This window comes from Rhamphochromis longiceps, linkage group LG5 (assembly GCF_057381845.1).
Source record: "Rhamphochromis longiceps isolate RC_006_pf linkage group LG5, R_longiceps_female_GT1.1, whole genome shotgun sequence".
NCBI classification, from domain to species: Eukaryota; Metazoa; Chordata; class Actinopteri; order Cichliformes; family Cichlidae; genus Rhamphochromis; species Rhamphochromis longiceps.
Genome location: NC_140561.1, coordinates 2,966,970 through 2,991,336, shown reverse-complemented (window position 1 = coordinate 2,991,336; position 24,367 = coordinate 2,966,970). Strand labels below are relative to the sequence as shown.

General features: G+C 40.0%; 1 protein-coding gene across 1 annotated transcript in view; it reads left to right on the top strand.

Annotated features, from left to right (window-relative positions):
* The window catches only part of plekha6 (pleckstrin homology domain containing A6), a 69,073-nt gene that overhangs the window by 29,346 nt on the left and 15,360 nt on the right, over window positions 1-24,367 (top strand). Inside the window, exons 7-21 of the mRNA XM_085407781.1 lie at window positions 91-553; window positions 776-862; window positions 1,297-1,350; window positions 7,744-7,815; window positions 8,395-8,475; window positions 9,320-9,469; window positions 9,639-9,734; window positions 13,630-13,741; window positions 13,840-13,979; window positions 18,633-18,800; window positions 19,184-19,259; window positions 19,524-19,627; window positions 20,332-20,490; window positions 21,410-21,556; window positions 21,698-21,828. Coding sequence (XP_085263907.1) covers window positions 91-553; window positions 776-862; window positions 1,297-1,350; window positions 7,744-7,815; window positions 8,395-8,475; window positions 9,320-9,469; window positions 9,639-9,734; window positions 13,630-13,741; window positions 13,840-13,979; window positions 18,633-18,800; window positions 19,184-19,259; window positions 19,524-19,627; window positions 20,332-20,490; window positions 21,410-21,556; window positions 21,698-21,828 — 2,040 coding nt within the window. The remainder of the gene's footprint in view (window positions 1-90; window positions 554-775; window positions 863-1,296; window positions 1,351-7,743; window positions 7,816-8,394; window positions 8,476-9,319; window positions 9,470-9,638; window positions 9,735-13,629; window positions 13,742-13,839; window positions 13,980-18,632; window positions 18,801-19,183; window positions 19,260-19,523; window positions 19,628-20,331; window positions 20,491-21,409; window positions 21,557-21,697; window positions 21,829-24,367) is intronic.

The window sequence follows — 24,367 nt, the reverse complement described above, 5'->3', positions numbered from 1 at the left end:
CTTAAAGAAGAACTAGACCAAGATAAACTTTCACACATTCAAATAGTTTTTCATGTCGGAAATATTCTCTAATTTTTCCTGTGCTTTCAGGCCACCCTCTTACTATTCTGTGAACCAAGAAGTCTCAGCTGGCTACTATAACTTTGTGGACGAATACTCTTTGTACCTACCAGGGGTCCGACCAGACAGCATCTGCTCTATGTCTGCTGTGGGGGGCTATGACAGACTATGGACTATTGAGCAAAAGCGACACTCTCTGAGGGATGAACCCCACCGGTTGTACAGGAAACAGATGCCCCAAGACCAATGGGGGCCACAGTACTATGGTGGAATGGAAACATCCATGAGGAGCCTGTTTATTCAGCCACGCTCCAAGTCTGTGCCCAGATCACCATCCTCATCATCGAGGCGGCCCTATTCACCAGCGTCATGCACCTATGCCTCACCTGCTCGATCACTATCCAATGGTTTTGACCGGTTTTCAGGGAGGATGAATGAAGATGCAATCTATCCACCAGTCTACAGTCTGAGAAGATCTTTCAGCTCCCCAAAGGTGAACCGGTTTACTGTGTTTGTGTGTAGCTTTGAGAAACTAATGTTTGATAAGTCTTTGAATAACATTTATCAATACAGAAAGTCAGCAGGGATAAAATCAAGACTCTCCAGTTTTGATATAGTGACACCATATTCATCTAACACCACTCTGACACTCTCACTCACCTTACTTCTATTTTGTCCTTTCTTCTTTCTATGTTCTCTTCCCTACTGCCTTTAGTATAACTACCATGGTGATAGGAGATCATTAAACCAAGGATTATACCACCACAACTACCCTGTTTCCCCTTCTGTTCACAGTAAAATGGTATGTGCTGCAAAAGTATGTAAATTGTACTTAATGCACTTCATGCTGTGGCATATGTAACTTTGTATTGTAAATGCTGTCAGCTGTGGGGTCTGGCATTAATTATCTGTATGTCCAAGTAGAGATGTCTGATCCATTTTGGTTACCTTGGCTTTGGGTATCTACTGATAATAAGCAATGATTGGGTACCATTAATACACTGTATTTGTGATTGTGAAAAATAAACTAGGAATGATATGCAAAGGGGACATTAAGGATGACTTTCACATTTTGGTCTTGTTTTTAAAGGAACTTTACAAATATATATTTATTGCATATGCATTTATTAAAACAATACATCATAAGATCAAAATAATAAGATAAAGAGTTGCTATCTATACAATATTTGTCTTTTTGATTTCCACGCTTGCCACCAATGCTGCTGCTTGGTTCAGGAGGATATATTAGATTTTCAGCTCCAGCGCAACCTGGATTACCTAGATCAACAGGTAGGAGGAAACATACAGTAGTGTTTGCCAATAAATACTTTATACACACCATTTTTCATAATTCTTGACAGTTCTTACCTACTTTACTGCCCTTTAAAATCTCTTTTCTATGTTTTTTGTGTGCTTCTCTTGTATAGAGTATCTTTGGCTGTCCATTAACTTCGAAAATATGATTCCTTTATAACAGTTCAAATATTGTTCCAGTTGTCCTGTCATACAACTTTCTTCTCTGGTCTATAATCCAAGCTTCAGTTACTCAGGGAAAGCTCTCTATTTGGGATGGTCCCCAATTTTTTCGAGCACTCACCCTCAACAACAAAGTAGAAGTAAGGAAAGTAGCAGCCCCTGAGGAGGCAGGCTTCAGTTGAGACTAAACGTATTTATAACACCACCATAACAACAAAATGTCATTTATTTTGCTCTTTTTGTATGGTATAGTGTCCTAAATAGTCAGCCTAATTTAATGTGTTGCCTACCTTCATTTCTTATTGAAGTCAAAATCAAATTAATGTATTGGCTGTGTAATGTGGGATACAGACTTTGGAGATTACATACATGAAAACTCCCATTTTTATTTATGCTTTGAATTACAGTGGAACCCCGACTTACGAAATTAATTCATTCCCGAGGGTCTTTCTTAAATCGAAAATTTTCACAAGCCGAAGCATCCATCGCGCGTTTTGACTGAGGCGATGCTGCACGATAGGCTATAGGCTAATTGCTAACTAGAACAACAATATGTCATTCAAGTGGAACAGCGAAGCGCAAGTACGGAAGCCAAGGGGTTGTCACATGATTCGAAAGGCATTGTGGGCATTGTAGGCTCAGCCAATCAGAGCCAGCGTATTTTGTTACTTGGGCATTTTGCCGTAACACGGGCAAAAATATTGACGTTCAGTGCCTTCGTAACTTGAATTTTTTGTGAAACGGGGTATTTGTATGTCGGGGTTCCACTGTATTTGAAATTTTTTGACACCAACAAGTTGGGATGTCCTTAATATGCTCATCTTAAGTGCACAGTTCTGGTTATGATAGCTGCTGTCCACCTACAGTTAGGCCCATAAAAGTTTGGGCATTGACACAATTTGTGTAATTTATGTCTCTGTACATAACAACAGGGAATTTTAAATAAGAAAAAATGAAGTAAAGGCTTCAAGACCTTCAACAAAAGTACTGAATTAACTGTTTCCAGCCATAGTCCCACATTTTCAGGGGTTTATAAGTAACTATACTAAATGCTAAATACTTGGCTGTTTCTGTACCTGAAGGTTTGAACCGCCAGAGAGCATAGCCGTGTAAACCTCAGAATTCATCCTGCCAATTCAATCAGCAGTCACATCATTATCATCATCAGTAGTGACCTGCTTCCAAATGCAGCCATACATGTCCATGCCATAACACCTTCAACATGTTGGAAAGATAATGTTGTTCCTTTAGTTCTCCATACTTTTCTCTTCCCATCAATCAGGTACCAGATAATCTTGTACCGGAATATTGTTTAATCTATCCAAAAATTGTTTTTGTTCTCTTGCTTAGTGGCAAGTGGCAGACCACAGTAACATCCCTAAAAAGGATTCAGTAACCATCACAGTGGCAGACATCTCCAAGAAAGTGTCTCAAGCATGAAAAGTTACACAGTACCAGGCCCTAACATGATTCTAACCTACTGGTTAACAAAGCTAATTACACTCCACAAATGTCTCTCAGCACAAATGAACCAGCCGCTAATGGATGAGATACACAGAGAATGGCTAACTGAAAGACAGACAGTCCTGATACCCACGGATCCCCATATTGCACCGGTCACATCCAACTACCGACAAATAACCTTCAGCTCAACATGGAAGCTCCTGTCAGGCATCATAGTAGTTAGCATGAACAGGCACATGCAGAGGAGCAAGAAGGGGACTATTATGGAAAGACAGGTCTGTGCACCGCATCTACCACTGGCAGATAGAAGACATAGCTGATGTCAAGAAATCCTACAATGGCTAGAGAATGCTAGACTCAAAGAAAGCACAGAGGAAATAATCAAGACAGCACAGGAACATACTCTAAGCAAAAGATCCCAGGTGCAGGCTGTGCAGAGATTCCCCCAAGACAAGCAAGTAACAGCAGGGCGCAAGATAATCGCAAGTAGGGAATACATGAAATGCCCTAACCAAGTGACTAGCATAGTATACAGGGATATCTGTGCTGGGTATGGCCTGGAGGTCCAGAGGTCAAACTACCCTTGTCTTGCCTCCCAAGGGTAGTTGAGATTGACCAACCTAAGATCCTGTGGGACTTCCAGATACAAATTGATAAACAGCTGATGGCTAATCAACCGGACATAGTAGAGGTGGACAAGCAGAGGAGGATGACACCAGTGATAGATGTAGCTATACCAAATGATAGAAACACTAGGAAGTAGGAACATGAGAAACTTGAGAAATAACAAAGAGAGAGGAGTTCAAAAAGACCGTGAAGGGAACAGTAGTCCTCATGCTGGTCCATGCCAGTGCGCTTGAATGAGAGTACCCTTAACACTACTGGGTGTTTTTGAAATGGCCCACTGGTTCACCAGCTCACAATCAGAGTACGATGCACACCAAATGGACTGGACTGGTTCTTATATAACGCTTTTCTACTCTGAGCATTCAAAGCGGTTTACACATCTTGCTTCACATAAGCACTTTTTTTTATATGCTATTTCTATGTAAGTGCCTTCTATCTAACATTCAGATGCATTCATACTCCGATGGATGCATCAGAGAGCAACATAGGATTAGTATCTGAACCAATAATTAGTAGGCGACCTGCTTTACCACCTAAGTTACAGCGTCACTGGTGCATGTCCTCCCAAATCCCCGGCCAATGAAATTGGGCCATTATTCATTCCATCCATCCATCCATTTTCTTACACTTATCCTGGACTGGGCCGCGGGGGCAGCACCCTAAGTAGAGAAGGCCAGACCTCCTCCAGCCTCTTTTCTAGGGGAACACCAAGGCCTTCCCAGGCCAGCTGAGAGATCTCTCCAGTCACTACCCAAAGCTCATATCATAGGTAAAGGTAGGGATGTAGACCAACCAAGAAATTGAGAGCTTCGCTTTTACGCTCAGATATCTCTTCACCACAACAGACCGGTACAGCATCCGCATCACTGCAGCAGCCGCACCAATTTGTCTGTCAATCCCCCGCTCTCTTCTCTCCTCACGCATGAAAAAAACCCTGAGATAATTAAACTCCTCTACTTGGGGCAGGAACTCATCCCTGACCCAGAGTAGGCACTCGACCCTTCCGGGGCCGATTCTCATACCCGCTGCTGCTCTAGTTTGAGTTGGAGGCCATCACTTGATGAAGCCAACAGAACCCCGTCATCTGGTGGACCAGCGCTGGCCCTTGGTCACCACCAGGGTCTTGCCAGCAATGCGTACCAAACTCTTGCAATGGTTGTATAAGGTTTGAATGACACCCCATACTCCTGAAGCACCTGTCATATGTGGTCAAATGCCTTCTCCAAGTCAAAACACATGCAGACTGGTTGGGCAAACTCACATGCCCCATCAAGTATCCTCCATAGCATGAAGGGCTTGTCCAGTATTAAAACCGCATTTTCCCTCTTGTATCGACTAACAGACGGAAAATCATTTCCAACACTTTGGCATCTAGACCCAGGAGATTTTACCCTTCCCCCCAGGGTGGAAGCAAGCAGACCGTCCCAGGCTCCGCAGCAGCAGGGAGGCCCCGCATCCCAGATCCCAATCGGACGGCCAACACCTCCTTCCAGCCCCCCCGCCCCAATGGCCAGTCATTCCTTTTGAATAATTTTTTAACCCTGTCCAGCCATCGGCAATTCGCTGCCGCCTGCTTGAAGTTGTATAGCTGGCAGTTCCACCACTGTCTGGACTAGCACCTCCAACTAGTGATGTGTCGGTCGCGAACGAAACGGCTCTTAGAGCCGGGTCTTTGAAGTGAACGACGCGAGCCGTGGTTTTTTTTTTCTTCTTTCTCTCACCCTCTCTCTTGAACTTTTTTTCCGCTTCACTTCGCACGCGACCTGTGCTTTGCGCTGGGAAGAGGGGGGAGGGCTGGTAGTTACACTCTTAGTAGCACAGGAACAGAGCGGGAGGGAGAGATAGAGAAAGAGAGCCAGTGACAACAACTTCACATTAAAAAGGTATAGTAATGGTCCACAACTATTTTCAGTTGCGGATGATAAAGGATTCAGAAAGTTTATTCATGCAGGCCCATATGACAGAGAATGTACATCTTCTTTTTGTTTTTATATTTTAATTTATATTTAATTGTGTTGTGACTTGCAGTGTTTTATGTTGTTTTACTTTAAATTTGTTTAAAAGGAAAAATCTGAAAATTTAAATAGTTAAAAGTTGAAATGTAAATAGTTGGTTTTTGTATTATATGATTTCTTTTTAACATTTTATGTGGAGTGAATAAACAAAAGTATATTTAAAGTATATTTACGGCACATACAAACCCCGAAGCACGTAGAAACTCCAAAACACGTAAAAACTCCATAGCACATACAAACTCCGAAGCAAGTACAAACCCCGAAGCACGTAAAAATTCCAAAACACGTAAAAACTTCATAGCACGTACAAACTCCGAAGCACGTACAAACCCCGAAGCACATAAAAACTCCAAAACACGTACAAACTCCATAGCACGTACAAACTCTGAAGGACGTACAAACCCTGAAGCACGTACAAACACCAAAACACGTAAAAACTCCAAAACATGTACAAACTGCATAGCACGTACAAACTCTGAAGGACGTACAAACCCTGAAGCACGTACAAACACCAAAACATGTAAAAACTCCAAAACACGTAAAAACTCCATAGCACGTACAAACTCCGAAGCACATACAAAACACAACAGAAGTGCTCCATGATGCTAGGCGCAGTGTTGAGCTTTTGTTACCTAGTGGCTACACAAGCCAGGAAGTACCAACGACTGGATTTGGTGTGTGGTAGTAACAGGTAAATGAAAAGTTTTTGAATTATTTGAATATATATGAGTGCTTGTGTATAAATACACAAACAATACACATATGCTTTTAATTGTGCAATTTAAGTGATCTAGGTAGCTCTGTTTTGGAAGTTCAGTTAACGCTAGAAATGTGTTTTGGAGTTTGTACGTGCTTTGGGATTTGTACGTGCTTTGTTTCAAGGGGCCACCGTATATATTTATATATAAGCATATACAAATAAAACCACTTTTTTTTTTACATTACTAATTCCTTTTCTGCATAATTTTATATTGTTGTTAATAATAAATTAAAGCAACAAAACAATCTGAAGAGCCGCTTGGGACCCGAAAGAGCCGGCTCTTCTTAGTGAGCCGAGCCGAAAGAGCCGGTTCTCTAAAAAGAGCTGGAAATCCCATCACTACCTCCAACTGTTGTGGAGGTCATCGATTTGTCATCACACTACTGGGTTTCAGCACCACTAGCACTAAGGAATAATGGTGACTGCTTATTTTATTGTACACTCAACCCCTCCCCTGCAGCTGAGATTTCACTGAAGATATACATGGAGAATCAGCTGAATTCAGGTCTGATTCACTGGCATTTATGGCATTAAAATTAAAATGTGCAAGCATAGTGACAAGAAGATCTCTAGAGTGAATTCAACATAACTGAATGCTGCACTTGGCAGGATATTTGAGCCACAGTTGTGAAAACTGCTAATTATTTATAGTCGTAGTCCCAAAATATATCAAACACTCTCGTGTGTGGCCAGAACATTGGTTGCGATACAGATTTGTTACTTACAATCTTAATGTCACCACCCCACAACACAAACAGGATTTAGTCAATCCAAAAGCAATCCGTGTCACGCTCGTCTTTTTACCCCTTCTGCTGTGATTATCGGGGATCCCATAATTTGAAATATTGGTTTCGTTAATGTGGTCACATGTTGTTTTACTTTTTTCTCTCACACTTCTGAATTGCTTATGTTTAAGCTCAACCTTTACATTACTGTTTGCTTTCTAATTATTTATCACCCTTTTAAAGGGGTGAATTGAAATTTTTAGAAAAAAGTGGAAATTTATGATTTTGTTTTATTTTATGTACTTGTTGGTTTTATTTGTTTTTGTTGGTATGTAATTTTAATACAGTCATGTTGACTAGATTGAAAACCGTTACATAGCTCAATTTAGTCAAGTTTAACAGTACAGGAACTGTTGATCTCAGAAAGAACATAACCATTGATCTCAATAATTTTGTGAATAAATAGAATCATTGAGATTTTATTTCAATGTAAAGATGTAATTGGGCTTTACATTACTTTAATAAAGACCAGAATATATATTTTAATTTTGTTTTCGTCTCAGTGGAACAGTATACAGTCTCTGATTGATAATGACAGGCAAATCATTTTTTACAGGTGCCTCCTTTCCAGGATATAAACTACAGAGAACTGCATCCTACACTGAAACTCAATGAGATCGAAACCAGTGTAAGAGTTTTGCATTCACACCCAAATGATGTGCTTTTTATTTTTTTATACAGTGCATGGTGAGAAGTATGTGAGCACTCATTTCCCCATGTTTGTATGTCCTGTAGACTAGGAACCTAATCTCAATTTTACAGTCCACAATAATCTCCAAAAGTTGATTCTGTTCATCTGGATGTAGCGTTTTTGAAAACGCTACGTCCAGATGAACAGAATCAACTTTTGGAGATTTACTTTCCTGGATGATTGAGAATGCATCAAGAAGTCCACAATAATATATTTACAATATAGTTTTCCTAGTTTTTGCATGAGGGTGAACATTGTCAGTAAAACAATAAAAAATATAATTACAGTAACCCTATTTATTAAATGTCTGAAATCAGTTGCTACTCAGTTTAGTGGTTGAAACTAGAAGAAGCAGATTAAGAGTCACATATTGCATACAAATGTGATGTTTTTGTGCACATATATACTATGCTGTATATTTTTTACTGACATATACACACTGCTGTCCTGTCTTTGTTTTATATTTCCTTCCTGGTGTCTCTCAAATTCACAAAATAACCACTCCTTGTTACACAGAAGCTCTTGGGGCGATTATGTGAGCAGAACCAGATTTTGAAAGACCATGAGGCAGTTGTCCACAGACTGAGAATGAATAAGGTACACAATTTTCCTCGGAAATGTGACATTTTATTGTGAAATTCTTAAGAAACGCTTCGTATGAAATCACTGGAGTTTTTTAATAGCTACTGAACACAGCAATGTACTACTGTCATGGTAAAGGAAACCCATAAAGCCTTATTTGTCCTAACCATATTTGAAGATAATATACTTTATATATCAGAGGAAAGCAGTTTAACTCAGTACATTAGAACAACCTAGCTATTAATACAACCTTACCTTTAGTCAACACTTAATTTGTGGTGACTTCAAGCTGTATTTTGTGGTGTTGTTGTACGGGACCTCTTTACACTGAAAGTTGTTTTGTTTTTCACCACCCTGGCCTCTTTTTTCATTACAGTCAGCACGACTTTGAAACAAATGTATTTCAACTGGAGGAATGTCTCGTGCCTATGTGGATTCTGAGGGGATGCGTCGCTCTGGCAAGCTTTGAAAAAAGTGTTATCTGTTGTGTTTTAACCCAAAGCATGATTTTTTTCTAACCCTACCCAAGTAGTTTTACTCCCTGCGGTGAGGCTGAATTGTTCCAATACAACAACCCCACTAACTACAGCACAATTAATGACCACAGAGTTGAATCAACGTCTTCTGACTCTTGCGTTAAATTAGTGCACAATGTAGTGTTTCTTCTGGTCAGTTAGCATGTATCGTAGCTAATAATTTCACTCATTTATTTATGTGAAACCATTATAACCTTACATCCGAATATTTAGATGAAATGTGTATGTTCTCTTAAATAGATCAACAGGGATGTTGCAGTGCACTGTCTATTTACTAAATAAGCAGAAAAACTAATTTTCAACAAAACACTTGCTGTTACCAGGACAGCCTAGAGGAAGCACTGTTGGCTACTCATCAGGAAATGGAGATATACCATAACCAGCCTTTAATCATGGAAAAGCTGCAGTTCAAAAAGGAAACCCAGCAGAACCAGCTGATTAACATCAGAGGGGAGCTCTCCCAGGCCTCCAGTGTGAGTTCAGTAACTTGTCTGCATTTCAAAAAATGCACAGCTCCACGTGATTGTGCAATGTACATCTGCTCATTAAATGTTCTATTTGTTATATGTCTAAATCAAACAGTCTGAATATTGCTGACAGTATAAATAATACTATTTTTATTTTATTTTGTATGTCTCTCAGGCTTTAACAACTGCTTGCATGGAGTTTGAAGCATTAGAGGATGAGGCCAATGCCATCCATGGAGACCTGTGGGAGCAGCTTAATGCTGGAGGACAGGTAAAAGGTCACAATGTAATATAATACATATATTATTAATATTATTATTAATATAAAGCGCCTCGAGGCGACTTTTGTTGTGATTTGGCGCTATATAAATAAAATTTAATTGAAATTGAATTGAACAATATCATCATATCTGTAATCCCCCCCCCCCCCCCCCTTATTAATTAATCATTATTTTTAGGTTATTTTACAGTAAGAGATTATCTAGTCATAATTATTCAGCCAGCCACCACCATCTACTTTTTTTGATTTGTAGTAACTGTCATTTTTTCTTTATTTGTCTGTTTTGAATGATTTTTAATGATGACAACAAAACAAAAAACGAAAACAAGACAGCAGAGGTTTTGATGTGATATAAGTTAATCTAAAAATCTGATTAAATATTTTTACAGCAACTGGCTATTATAGGGTTTTTGCAACCTTAGGTCAAAGGAGGTTGGCTGGCTACATTCTGTTGATTTGTGTCAAAGTGACACTGGAAAACAATTTTAAATATTAAGCTTGTGTGAATTACATATAAGTAATTCCAGAGGCTAATTTAACAAGTTTGTCACTGTGTGGAAAAAATGAGATTAAATTGAAAAAGGCCAGATATGCAGGATATGCACATTTTGTGATTAATTTGGAACGTTTAAATTAAGCAAAGTGAGCCTGCTTTTTCTGCCAGTTTCTAATTATTAACTAAACAACGTTTTATTGACTCTCTCAATTGATAAAAATCCAGTAATATCAACACCTAAACCTAAATCTCACTTTAAAACAGAGTCCGCTGCTCACCAGTCCTACAAGCACTTGCAGCCCATTTGTTCATTGTAATTTCTGACACTGATTTCCTAATCTAATCTCTTTATGTTACCGGCCCCTCCTTTACCTTCCCTGGGTGCACCTTGTGGAACAGAGTTTAGTGGGGGAGAAGTGGTTGATAAAGATGAACAAACACAAAAAGGTGGAGCTGAAAAGCTGAGAGAGAAAAAGAAAATAGAAATAGATGCAGCAAACTCTCATATTCACTGACAGTCAGGTGTCAGGGCTGTTGCTGCACTGTCAACAGTACCAGCAACAACTAGTAACCAGCCCTCGCAATCCCAAGAAGTGCCAGAGAATGGATAATTGAATTTTCAATTTAATTCAATTTTATTTATACAGCAACAAATCACAACAACAGTGGCCTCACGGCACTTTATATTGTAAGGTAGACCCTACAATAATACATACAGAGAAAAAAACAAAAACAATCATATGACCCCCTATGAGCAAGGACTTTGGTGACAGTGGGAAGGAAAAACTCCCTTTTAACAGGAAGACACCTCCGGCAGAACCAGGCTCAGGGAGGGGCGGGGCCATCTGCTGTGACCAGTTGGGGTGAGAGAAGGAAGACCGGATAAAGACATGCTGCGGAAGAGAGACAGAGATAAACAACGAGTATGATTCAGTGCAGAGAGGTCTATTAACACATAGTGAATGAAGAACAAACACCCAATGCATCATGGGAATCCCCCAGCAGCCTACACTGATTGCAGCATAACTAAGGGAGGATTCAGGGTCACCTGGTCCAGCCCTAACTATATGCTTTAGCAAAAAGGAAAGTTTGAAGCCTAATCTTGAAAGTAGAGATAGTGTCTGTCTCCTGAATTCAAACTGGAAGCTGGTTCCACAGAAGAGGGGCCTGAAAACTGTGGGCTCTGCCTCCCATTCTACTTTTAAATACTCTAGGAACAACAAGTAGGCCTGCAGTGTGAGAGCAAAGTGCTCTAATAGGGTGATATGGTACTACAAGGTCATTAAGATAAGATGGGGCCTGATTATTTAAGACCTTGTATGTGAGGAGCACAATTTTGAATTCTGGATTAGCAGTCCCAACAACAGAGTGAGGATGAGATGGAAGAAGGTATAATTGTCATGGTCAGAAAATAGATGGTGGGATGTAATTAGAGCAGGAGATTCCAGCAAAAAGTGAACTACTTTGTCAATAAGCGACTGCTAATAGCTAAAGATTAGCTTTTAATTGTGACATGTTGCACTGTAGTGTAACTAAGGTCCCAACCCAACAACAACTGTACAAACCTGATTAAAACAGAGGGAGAGGCAGAAAATATGTGCACAGGAGGAGATTAGGGCAAAGTGGACACACAGAAGGACTGGAGTACCATGACAAGTAAGCCAGCAGTCTAAGAACAAAGTGGTAGACTATGAGGTCTTTAAGATAAGATGGGAAGCATGTATAATTTAAATAGAACATATCCTTGCACATAAGCCTGTGAACTCTGTAATTAACCTCATTGTATGAAGAGGACTCCACATTAATATGAACAAATTTGAGTATATCAGATAGATATGATTCAAACCATTGCAGCACAGTACCTTTTAATACCTGTGACATGCTCTGTAATAAAACGCAATGATCAACAGTATCTAAAGCTGCACTGAGGTCAAGTAAAACATGCACACGGTAAGTCCACTGTCAGAGGCCATAAGAAGATCATTGTGATCTTCAGTAATCATGTTTCTGCCTTTTTGAAGCTCTTCAAATAAATAGTTCCTCTGCAGATGAGCAGTTAGCTGTTTTATGACTGCTATTTCAAGAATTTTTCAGATAAAAGGATAGTTAGAGAATGTCCTTTAATTAGCTAAGACAGTTGAGTAAAGTGATGGCTTTTTAAGTAATGGTTTAATCACTGCCACCTTAAAGGCCTGTGGTATGCAGCCCAGTAATAGGGACTGATTGAGCGCCTTTATATGATTAAAGCATTAATTTATGGTAGTATTTCTTTGAGCAGTCAGATGTTATGAATAAATAATTCTCTAACGGTTAAAAATCTTTGTGTAATGAAATTCATAAAGTTGTTACTGGTTAAGGTTAAAGGAATGCTTGGCTTAACAGAGCTATGACTCTGAAAATAAACCTCTTATTTTCTTAAGTCAGTGACTTAGTGAGCTTTATGGAGGAGCAAACTCTTTCCAGCCTAAACGATCATCTTCTAAACTAGTGAGATGCCATTCCTCTCCAGCTCATAAAATTCGCCTTTGAGAGTTATTTTAGGGAGTCGAGCCTGATTTGAGTCTTCTTTCCGAAGAGCCATATTATCCAGAGTTGAATGCCATTGGGATGTTTCATGTCTGCTGTAGCTGACGGCGTGGAGTGGAGTGTGTGGACCCAAAGGCAGATAAATGGAGACAGAAATGGAGCAAACAAAAGGAGAGCCGTTTATTTCTGGCTGAACAAAAAAACAAACAGTCATGGGGAGACTGAGAAAAATTATCAAAACTAAACAGGGCAACGCTAAACAAAAAACACAAGATATATATCGAGAAAAGTACAAAAACCTATTATCCATTACTTCTACGTAATCTTTGTGTAATCAAAGTAAAAATATGTCATGTTATCTAATTTTTACTGCACTACAAACTTTTTAAACAACATTTAGAAAAAACAAAGAAAACAAAATGAGTATATTACAAATACTAGTGCATGCGAAGTAAGTACTCAGAATGATATTCTCTGCTATCTTAGTGGAGGTCTGCTATCATATATTTTATATATATCTAATCCTTTAATGATTCCATAACAACAGATTTTGTTTGTTTTTTCCTCTTTTTTTGTTAAAATGAAACAAAAAAAAATGCCAGCAATTTCGATGACATGTAGTTATTTTTTTCCATCCATCCATCCATCCATCCATCTTCATCCGCTTTATCCGGGGCCGGGTCGCGGGAGCAGCAGCCTAAGCAAAGAGGCCCAGACCTCCCTCTCCCCAGCCACCTCCTCCAGCTTATCCGGGGGAACACCAATTCCACATTTTTTCCACATAACTGAAATTAATAAATGGACCTGACTGTTATTAGTATTAGGGTCTAATTTCTGCTATTTTTCCTTGTAATTTCTTTTTAGAGTGAATTAGTTCGGCGGCACATCCAAAAAGAGTTTTGGAGAGTCCAGGATGTATTAGAAGGTCTACAAAAGAACAGCTTATCCAGAGGCATAAAAACAGCCAAGGGTAGAGGTAAAAGAAACTAAACTAATCTTGAACATAATGGCCTGTGTTTCTACCTTCTATCTAATGGCCTTTTCCTGACACTTTAAGTTTGTTTCTCTTTTCAGTTGACAGTGGTGCATCAGGGTCCTTTACCACCAATAGTCCAGCAAGCCCACTGAGCTCAGTAAGCCTTACCAGTCCACTGAGCCCCTACTCCCCAGTGCCTGTTTGCCAGGCTTCTCCAACCAAGGAGTTGGGTCTGGAGGTAAGCACTTAATCCTAAATTGCATAGAAGAGGAAATTCTAAACGTCCCAAGCCATGCCTTGTGCCTAATTTCAAACCTGACAAAATGCCAAACCATGGACCCCAAAGTTATAGGGAAGCTGACCCAGTGTCTTATGCAGAACATGTAAATTATTATGGTTGTGAAAACTGTGAGCATACTTTTCATAGATTACTCTAGCTTTCTAGAACCTCAGGGAGTCCTTAAGGACATTAAACCCTGTAGAGGAGGAAATAGATCAAAAAGGGACTAACTAAGCTATAAACCCAGGAAAGGCCAGAGAACAGACCAGTTTTCTTGGTGTACAATGCCAATATTCTGAATATACCAATCAGCACTCAGATGCAATCCATATCCATTCTGATACTCGAGAGATTAATTAGTTAACCTTCGAAGGTTGCAGAGATGAAGCCAAGCTTGTCCTCAGAAAACATGTCGTAACATGCTTACATCTGGATCATTGTTAGTTTTCCCATGATTACTGGGGTGTTTCCTAACATCGGGCTCATTCAGTAAGTGTTTAAGTAAATAGTTCATTACATCAGTGTGCATTTAAAAAAACACAGGTATGACATTTTTATTCTTAATTAATAACTTAATATACAACCTGTTTGATGAAAGGTGTTTTCATAATTTCTAAATAATGGCTTCACTATTTCTAAATTTAAGAACAAATCATTTATTTATTAGCTGTTCATAGCATCGTATTGCCATGCTATAGCTGTCCTGGCTGCCATGTTTTTTTGCAATGTTCTGTGGAGGTCTGAAGTGGTGCCTTTAAAATGGGAGATTGGGGTATTTGTTCCCATATTTAAGAAAGAGGACAAGAGATTATGCTCCAATTATAGGGGGATCACAGTGGGAAAGTCTATGCCAGGACTGGAGAGGGGAGTCCATCTGTTTGTTGAACCTTAGATTCAGGAGGAACAAAGCAGTTTCGTTCCTTGTCTTAGAACTCCTCTTTATCCACTCAAGGATATTCAAGGATGCACGTGAGTTTGCCCAACCAGTCTAAATGTCCAGCTTTGTCCAGCCACTGGTAGGATGTCAGCCACTTCCTCTGTCTGTCGGTGGTACATACTGTGCAGGGGCCTGTCCTTCCATGATGGTTCCTCCTCTTTCTTGGGTTTCTGCTGCCTAAGATATTCACTGAGCACACAGTCAGTTGTGGCTGTCTTTTTGATGTACTCAAGGATTTTTGTTGTCTCATCGTGGACTGTGGTACTGACACTCACCAGTCCCTGGCCTCCTTCCTTCCACTTAGCATACAGCCTCAGGGTGCTGGACTTGGAGTGAAACCCTCCAAGCATGGTCAGGAGCATCCTGGTCTTGATGTCAGGATCTTGTTCTTACCATTCAGCTGACTCTTCAAGACTTGCCTGACCTTCTGCAGGTACTTGGTGTTTGCATCTTTCCTAACGGGCTCCTCGTTGTTCCCATTTGCCTGTGGGATTCCCAGGTACCAGGTTCTCCAATCCAAACAACATTCCGATGTCATTGCTGTATATCCTGGTGGTGTGGATCAGTGAATCGGCATACAGCTTGATGTCATCCATGTAGAGGAGGTGGCTAACAACTGCTCAACTCCGTAGTCAGTATCCGTAGCCAGTCTTGTCAATGATTTCACTGAGGGGGTTCAGGCCTATGCAGAACAGCAGTGAGGACAGAGCATCTCCTTGGTAGATCCCGCACTTGATGCTGACTTGTGCTATGGACTTAAAGTTGACCTCTAGTGTTGTACGCCACATCCCCATTGAGTTCCTGATGAAGGATCTTGGGGTCCTGTTGATCTTGTATAGGTCTAGGCATTCCAGGATACAGTTGTGGGGCATTAAGTCATAGGCCGTCTTGTAATCAATCCAGGTAGTGCACACGTTAGTCAGCCTCATCTTGCAGTCTGGTGTGACTGGTCTGTCTCCCAGTAGCTGGTGTTTTGCGCCTCTGGTATTCTTGCCAATCCCTTTCTGTGCCCCGCTCATGTATTGAGCCATAGACCTGTTCATCTTAGCCACTATGATGACTGTCAGGTGGTACTGAGGCAGGTTATTGGCCGGATGGGACCGGTCCCTTCTGGGGATCAGGATTGCCTGGCCTTCAGTTAGCCATTCTGGGTGTCTCTCATCGACAAGCAGCTGGTTCATTTGTGCTGCCAGACGCTTGTGGAGTGCAGTCAGCTTCTTCATCCATTAGGTGTGAACCATGTCGGGGCCTGGTGCTGTCCAACTCTTCATACTGGAGACCCTTTCTTGGATGTCTGCCACTGTGATGGTTACTGGACCCTGTTCATGGAGGTTCCTGTGGTCTGCTTCTAGATCCACTAGCCACTGAGCATTGCTGTTATGAGTTGCATCCTTCTCATATATGTTCTTTCAGTATTTTCCAGTCTCCAGCTTTGTTGGTGCTGTTCTCATATTGTTCTCATACTGTTCCCCTGCCACTGAGAGTACACTTTGGATGGTTCTGCAGAGAACAGCTGGTTCATTCTCCTGCTTTCTATTTCTCTGGTGTACCTTGTCAAGTGGCTGGCCAAGGCTGTGAATCTTTGCTTGGCAGTTTCCAAGGCCTCCAGTATGGACAGCTTGCTGTACGTCTTAGGCACCTTCTCCATTGCACCTCTCTGCAGCTCTGATACTTGATCCCCCTGACATGTTGTCCAGGCTCCCCCTTGCCATAACATTTGTTTTGTACCTTGTCAATCTCTAGCTGTGAGAGCAGTTCCTTCTTCTGAATGTTGAAATACTGAGCTCCTAGCTGTTTCGATATCAACAGCGCCCTATTTTCTTCTCTTTCCCACTTATGCCATATTGTTCCAGTAGCCCACTTCTGGGTCAAGGACAATGACAAATATTCAGGCTTGAATTCCAGAGTCCCTGTCAATAAAATAAAGAACAAAGTCAAAGCCAAATTATTTTAGATTAATTTCAAATTGTTTCCTAATTATTTTAGTATCAACATCAACTTCAACTGAACAACTAAAGTTCTGAACAACTTAAGAAGAGGTAAATAAGAAGAAGAGATAAAGTATTTCAAAAAATCCTGTCCTATCCGAATTGTGATCTGAATGCATTATGGTGCCAAACACATTTTGCTATTGCACGAACAGCTAGAGTGTCTATGGGTCCATCCTCTTCATGTGAATCTTTAATCTATTTATTTATTCATTTTAATTTGTTTTATTTCAGCTATTACATTGTATGATGATGTATACAGCAAGACAGGCAAGAGAAATAAACAAAAATAAAACCAACCAAAAAGGAGGAGGTGGGGGATAGAATAAAGGGATAGAATACAAATAGAAATACAAAGGGGTGACAAGTCTAAGATATTAGATGTTAAGATAAGAAGGGAAGAGTGCATGATCAGTGCTTTTTACCACACTGTTCTACTTGAGGTATGGTTAAGATGTAGTTTTGCACTCTATACCCTTAATATTCTTGTAAACAATCAAGCCTGTTTCAAACCTCACAATTGCTGTGCAGCCCTACCGTATAATGTTTTAGTTTAAATTTGACAGGTATACGGCTCTTACTTGGCTGGCCAGTGTTAGGTTTATGGTCAACACTTAAGACCATCTTTAGATCAATACTTTAGATTAACATTAGTTTGTGAAAAGACGATGCCTTGAACTTTCATATTACTTGATTCCACATTAATATGGAGCTTGCAAAGAAAAGCGTCTGGACTTTGTGACTGTTTGGTCTCTCCAATGTAGAGGTCTGGGCCTCTACATTGGAGAGACCAAACAGCCACTTCACAGGCGCATGGCACAACACAGAAGAGCCACCTCCACAGGACAAGACTCAGCAGTCCATCTGCATCTTAAGGACAAAGGTCACTCTTTCGAGGATGCCAATGTTCACATTTTGGACAGAGAGGACAGATGGTTTGAAAGAGGAGTGAAAGAAGCCATCTATGTCCACTGTGAGCGACCATCTTTGAACAGAGGCGGGGGTTTACGACACCAACTCTCTGCCATCTATAATCCAGTTTTGAGATCCCTTCCCAGACGCCTTAACGCCCACTCACATCCTGGGCCATCTGACCTCAGGAATTCGCATGATAAGGTGGGGCCAGGTTTCACAATGAACTCACCCGAAACTCTGGCTGATTGTGACCCACACCCAGTTTCACACCTTGGCTCAAGCGATTAGAGGATCATCAGGGGGTCCTTTTGTCCCTCTGTGGGGGGAAACTCCCACTAGGTTTATATCTGGGACTCTCCACCATTTGACCTTAGAACTGAAGAAGCTTCTCGGATGAGAGGTGAAACGTCTTCAAGTAACTTAAAGAAGTCCAGACGCTTTTCTTTGCAAGCTCCTTTGACTACGATGACCTGGATGACTGAGAACCTTCACAGACATTAATATGCGTAAATAATTATTTTCATATGTTGAATTAAGTCTGTCTTAATGCTTCTTAGAGTTTAGCTATTATAAGGTGTGATCAGTGTTTCAGCAACCAGATGGGGATTTTCATCCAACTCTTTAACTAACTAGACTGAAACTCAATCAATACATTTCTGCTTTGCAATTTGCCTGGCTTATTGTCACTTATCCTGATATGCAGCACTCTCTCTTCCTCCTATCCTATGTTAACTTCCTTCTTCACTCCCTACTGCCCTTATGGTGATCAAGGAAAGTGTTCCCCCTAGGCCTCCCCTTCCCAAATCCTATTACCCATTGGATCCCTCCTATACCTTTCCTCCCTCCATCCCTCCCCTGCCTTTTGACAGCACGACCTGGCCACACAGCTTCGGCATCGATGTTGATTACCTTGGTGGTGAAGATTCTGACTTCAGAAAGGTAATTGGGTATTTCTGCTGGTATACTCTCTTTCATTAGAGAAAGAAATAAAATGTGAACCAACCTTGGTGCATCACATTTGTTGAAGTCATGTGTACTTGAAGAGGACATTTTGATCAGCACTGTCACTTCAGTTGGCAGCTGGTCAGCTGTACAGTAAAGGTATAGTACTGTTAAAGAATGGGTTACTGCAATTCCTTTAAAATAAGAAGACTTTTTCAACCATAGTGTGATTGCATCATTGGGGATTCTTCAGGTGTACCAGCTGTTTCTTCCATTACAAGGCATTATCTAATGCATTCTTGAGTTTTTTGAACAGTATTAGAATCGTTCACTACCTTCAGGTTCAGTGCTGACAAAATAAAAACATCTCTGCATTCCAGCCCAAGTTTGGAGAATCGAACAATATCAGTGATGTTCAGGAGCAGGCCCAGGACAGGCAGTCCACCATGAATAAAGGTACAACAGTTTAATATCAAGATTTAAAAATGGCAATAACAATGACAACAATAACTTGGGTATGCAGAACCCAGAGATACATTCTTTAAGGCGCTTATAATAGCAAGTTAAAGATAAAAATTCAGTATTCTGTCTTTTGACGTCTGATTGCATGAATTAATCAAGTGACACTTTAAAGACTGACTCATAGTGTTATGTTTGAGAATACAAACATGTTTTTTTTGGCCTGTACTTATAAGTGTATTTATTTTTTCACATGCACAGTTGGCATTGTTCCTCCTAGAACCAAATCCCCCACTGATGAATCACAGAGGAACTTTACTGAAGTTCATCGCCGTAACAGCAGAGTGCTTAATGGAGTCTCCAGGGTATGTCAACCCACTCTGGTTAGGAGAGAAAAAATATAAGCCTTAATAAACAACAAACAATAATAAACAATGAACAGGTCAGTGGAACTGAGAAACATGTGAAATGGGTCATATTCACAACATTAGACATGAATGCACATAAGAGGTTGTAATGTGGGTTGTACTCAGTGGTTGAGAGGAGCAGTGGAAACACTTAGCAGGACAGTCAGAAAAACTCATGACCACACTGGCACTGGGAATTCCACAGTGCTTGTATTTTAATGCACACTCAACCTTACAAAGACCCATTGAACAGCTACTAATTATCATACATGAAGCACAGTGTTCCTACAACCCGTTGCAAAAAGTTAAAGAGGTCCGAGTCCATAAACTCACTTGCAAGCAAGTGGATCTCATACTCCAAAGTGGGCAGTGGTGCATACTTATGACATCTCTAACCCTTACATTGTCTTAAAGAGACACCACACCACTGCAACTGTTACAAGGTTGATATTCATTTTAGCGCTGTCAGCGTTAATCTCGTTAAAATGACGTTAATGCCATAACCGCCATAACCACAAATCTCCACCGCGTTAATGCGGTTATGGCGTTAACGTCATTTTAACGAGATTATCACTGACAGCATTAATTTATTTATAATCCATTTTATTATATTTTTATATGAGAGAAATTATCTCTAAAAATAAGCCTGTTCTCTGTCATAGGAGCGCCCAAAAAGTGCTGCTTTTCCCACAGAAATTAAGATGAAGATGAGTGTGGAGGAACAAAATGAGCGACTTCGTCGCAACCAGTGCAGTTCTATGAGGGACAAAAGGAGAAGCCTAAACCTGTCAGGAGGCCAGTCTCCAGCCAATTACAAAGTGGTATGAGCAAGCTAATGGTGATCCTTGTCATGTATTTAATTGTAGTATTGTCACAGTGAGCTGGTAAAGTAAAAAATGAATCATGTATGTGTTTATTTTTCAGATGATAGTCATAGCTGCAGTACATGTGTGAAAGAACTTTCACACATGTACTGCAGCTTGAAATTTTTCTCAATATCACACATTTCCCAGATTTCCCAAATTGTTGCTGTCATACCTGCCTACCCCAGTACAAAGCTTTGTAATTTCCATGTGAGCCCATCTGAGAAAGTTGTGGTCTAGCAAATTCACTTGGGTACAATAGCTAGACATAACCCATGTAAACACCAAGTAGTTACAACTTATCTGAAATGGACCTTCTCCTGTTGTGTGAATGTGATTCTCCAACACCGTCAGTTCATGTGTAAAAATGACAGAATGATAGAGATCACTTTACACTGATCACACTGGGGTGGCTGTAGCTCAGAAGGTAGAGAAGGTCATCTGCTAATTGGAAGGTTGGTTGGTCGATTCCTGCCTGCTCCAGTCTGTATGCTAAATTTTCCAAGATACTAACCCCAAGTTGCTCTCCAGTGCGTCCATTGGAGTATGAATGTGTGTGAATGCTAGATAGAAAGCACTTGCATAGAAAAAGTGCTTGTGGGAACGAGGCAAATTCTGTAAAGTGCTTTGAGCACTTAGATATGGTAGGAAAGTAAAAACCAGTCCATGTACCATGCGTATTGTCCACCTGTTTGCATTTCTGGTACTTCCAGGTGGGTAAGATAATCCACTGAAAAACATTGCCAATATTTACAAATATAAAACCAGTGATTGAGATAGGCCAAAGTTGTATGACTAGGGTATACGCATTTTAGCTAGCTGATGATTTGATTGTATCTGCCTGTGTGTCCTATCTAGTTTGTGTTTGTATTCACAGGTCCGTAGGCGGCTGACAGCTCATGAGATTGACATCAAAGACTTAGAGAAGGCAGTTCGAGGACAGGGGCAAGAGTCACCAGAGGAAGAAATTGCTCGTCTGAGACGTTTACAGATTGAACCAGAGCATTACTACATCAGCAAAGAGGTGAAATAAGTTGAATCATTTATTAAATTTGTGGCTATTTTAAGGCAGGTATGTTCACAATAGAATCATAATAGCTTACCTTTGTGTCCAAAATCATAAAAGACAAAGATAAAAGAGATTTTTTCTTTCTTGTTATAAAAGATGGCTCCTGACAAGGTTCTGATCCCTGAACGCTACCTGGATGTGGAGAATAACACTCTCTTGAGCCCAGAGGAGCAGAAGGAGAAGCAGAAGAAGCTAGAACGAATCAAGACCCTTATTGCCAAATCAAAGTACAGTTTTAACTTCCTTTAAATTTCTAGCAAAAGTCTGTTTATTTAAAGCTGTACACATTTTAAATTTGTAACATCTTTTACCTCTTCATTTATAATAAAAGGAGATGATTATGGGCAGAAATCTGTGCCATCAGAAACTGAATTTGAATAAGTTCAATTTGAATTTGAATTGCTCAGATTGAATCTGAATTGTAACTTGAATAAATGCTTTTGAAAACTGAATTTGAATTAGTCTAAATTGAAATCGAATTTATATTTTGAAAATGAATTGATTTGCTTTGAAACTGAATTTTATCCTTTAAAAATTCAGCTCTCGAATAATTTCAGTTTCACTTCTCACCATTCAGTTTCAGTTCTACAATTCAATTTCAGTTCCAAAATTCAGTTTTTTGGAACTTACATCCGGTTCCGGTTCAAGCGCAGATTAATAGAACTACGTTTTACTAGCGGACCGAAAGTGTTACTGACGGGAATCTACAGCATGTTGAGCTGAATTAAGACTTCAGAAGTCATTCGTCATGTCGAATGACCAGCGGATAAACTCTCAGGTTGGTAATAAATGTATTACATGTATAAGAACAAGCGTCATGTTAACAAATGATAGCCGTAAGGTAACTTTTGTGCTTATTGTAGCTGTTAGCTAAAAACGTTAATTTAGCGTAGTTTTCCCTGAATTCAGCTTTGACAAACAAATATGATCGACTGTTTCTAGTAGAATTCCAAAGTTGTCATCTTGTACCCTCTCAGAGTACCCCCTCTGTATGCTTGCAGAGACCCCTACAGTAGGGAAACATGCAAAACAGTGTCCAAACCTTTGTATTTTAGCTTTATTTATGTCTTGCACAGCATCCCAACTCTGTAGCTAACTTGATAACTTTAGCTAAAGTGAATAGTTAGTCTAATTCATTAGTGCAGCATTACTGGATCACCTCTGTTTGAAGTGATATACAACTATCACTGTGTTTAACTACCATAATAATTCTTAGGGTACTGAATGCATGCTTAATTTGATTTTTTTTTTTTTTTTTTTTTAAAGCATACTGCTCCATTAATATGTTTGACAGGCTGAAGTTGTCGGGTCACCTCCTAAATCGACCATCTTTTACAGGTGTTTTGTGCCAGAAATGGAGTGTCCACTGAAGACTGAAGATACTGAATCTCTACGCCTTGCCATTGATCCGTATTGTGCCTTCATCTAGACAAGAGACATTAACTTAACCACTCTCATATGCTCTGTGCCTACACCACCTTCCCTGACAGTTGTAGCTTGGCTCATCTGAGGGTGAAATTATAAGAATGTGTTATTTTGCAAAGTGCTCTCTCGGGTTCCTAAATAAAATATGGCATTGAGGTCATTTCTTTTGAATTAATCCCTTCTTCTGAAATATAAGAATGTCTCCTGGTTTTAATGGCACTTTGGATTTCTTTAATTTCTGTTCCACTTCCAAACCCAAATAGATCCTGACAAGCTGACACAGTAACATGGAAGAGGGAAAGACGTTGGAAAGGACTACTACAAATAAACCCAATGCCTAACAATGAAAAATGTAAAATAAGAACAATAATAATAATAAAGATAAAAGATGAAGTAACAAGTTTTTTGTTTATTCCAAATGATCATCCAGATGTCTGTGACATGTGATGACAAACACCATAATGGAAGGCCTTAGTCATCACATGCTTAAACTCATCATATATTTTTGCATATGCTGAACAGGCAGTCAGACATGCTGTAACTGTGTGGTAGAAAACAGCATGAACACCATACGGCAGGTGTCTCAAACTCCAGTCCTCGAGGGCATGGAAAAGTTGCATGACACCGGCCCTCGAGGACTGGAGTTTGAGACCCCTGTCATACGGAATATGACAGGTGTGGTTGAACTGCATGAAGACTCTGAAGTTTCTCTTCTCTTCTGGCAGGACAAGAATGTGGCCTTGTCCTGAGATCCACTGTAAGGATGTACTTAGAGTAGAACTGGACTGTCACCGGCCTCAGGCTCTTCACCCTTTTTAAAAGACAAAGCAGTCATTTAGATAAAATATTAGATATTGTTTACCTGTAAATGCACAAAGAGAATTTAGAAATGTAATTATTGTCAAGAGTGAACAAGCACTGATAGTGTAATCTACAGCTGTGGCCAAACGTTTAGAGAATGAGAAGTGTTGTTTGCTTATTTACAAAGTTTGCCGTTTCAGTGATAGTTGTATATCATATTATATCACTTCAAACAGAGATGATCCAGTAATGCTGCACTAATGAATTAGACTAACTATTCACTTTAGCTAAAGTTATTAAGTTAGCTAAAGAGTTGGGATGCTGTGTAAGACATAAATAAAGCTAAAATACAAAGGTTTGGGCACCGTTTTGCATGTTTCCCTAACTGTAGGGGTCTCTGCAAGCATACAGAGGGGGTACTCTGAGAGGGTCCAAGATGACAACTTTGGAATTCTACTAGAAACAGTCGATCATATTTGTTTGTCAAAGCTGAATTCAGGGCAAACTACGCTAAATTAGCGTTTTTAGCTAGCAGCTACA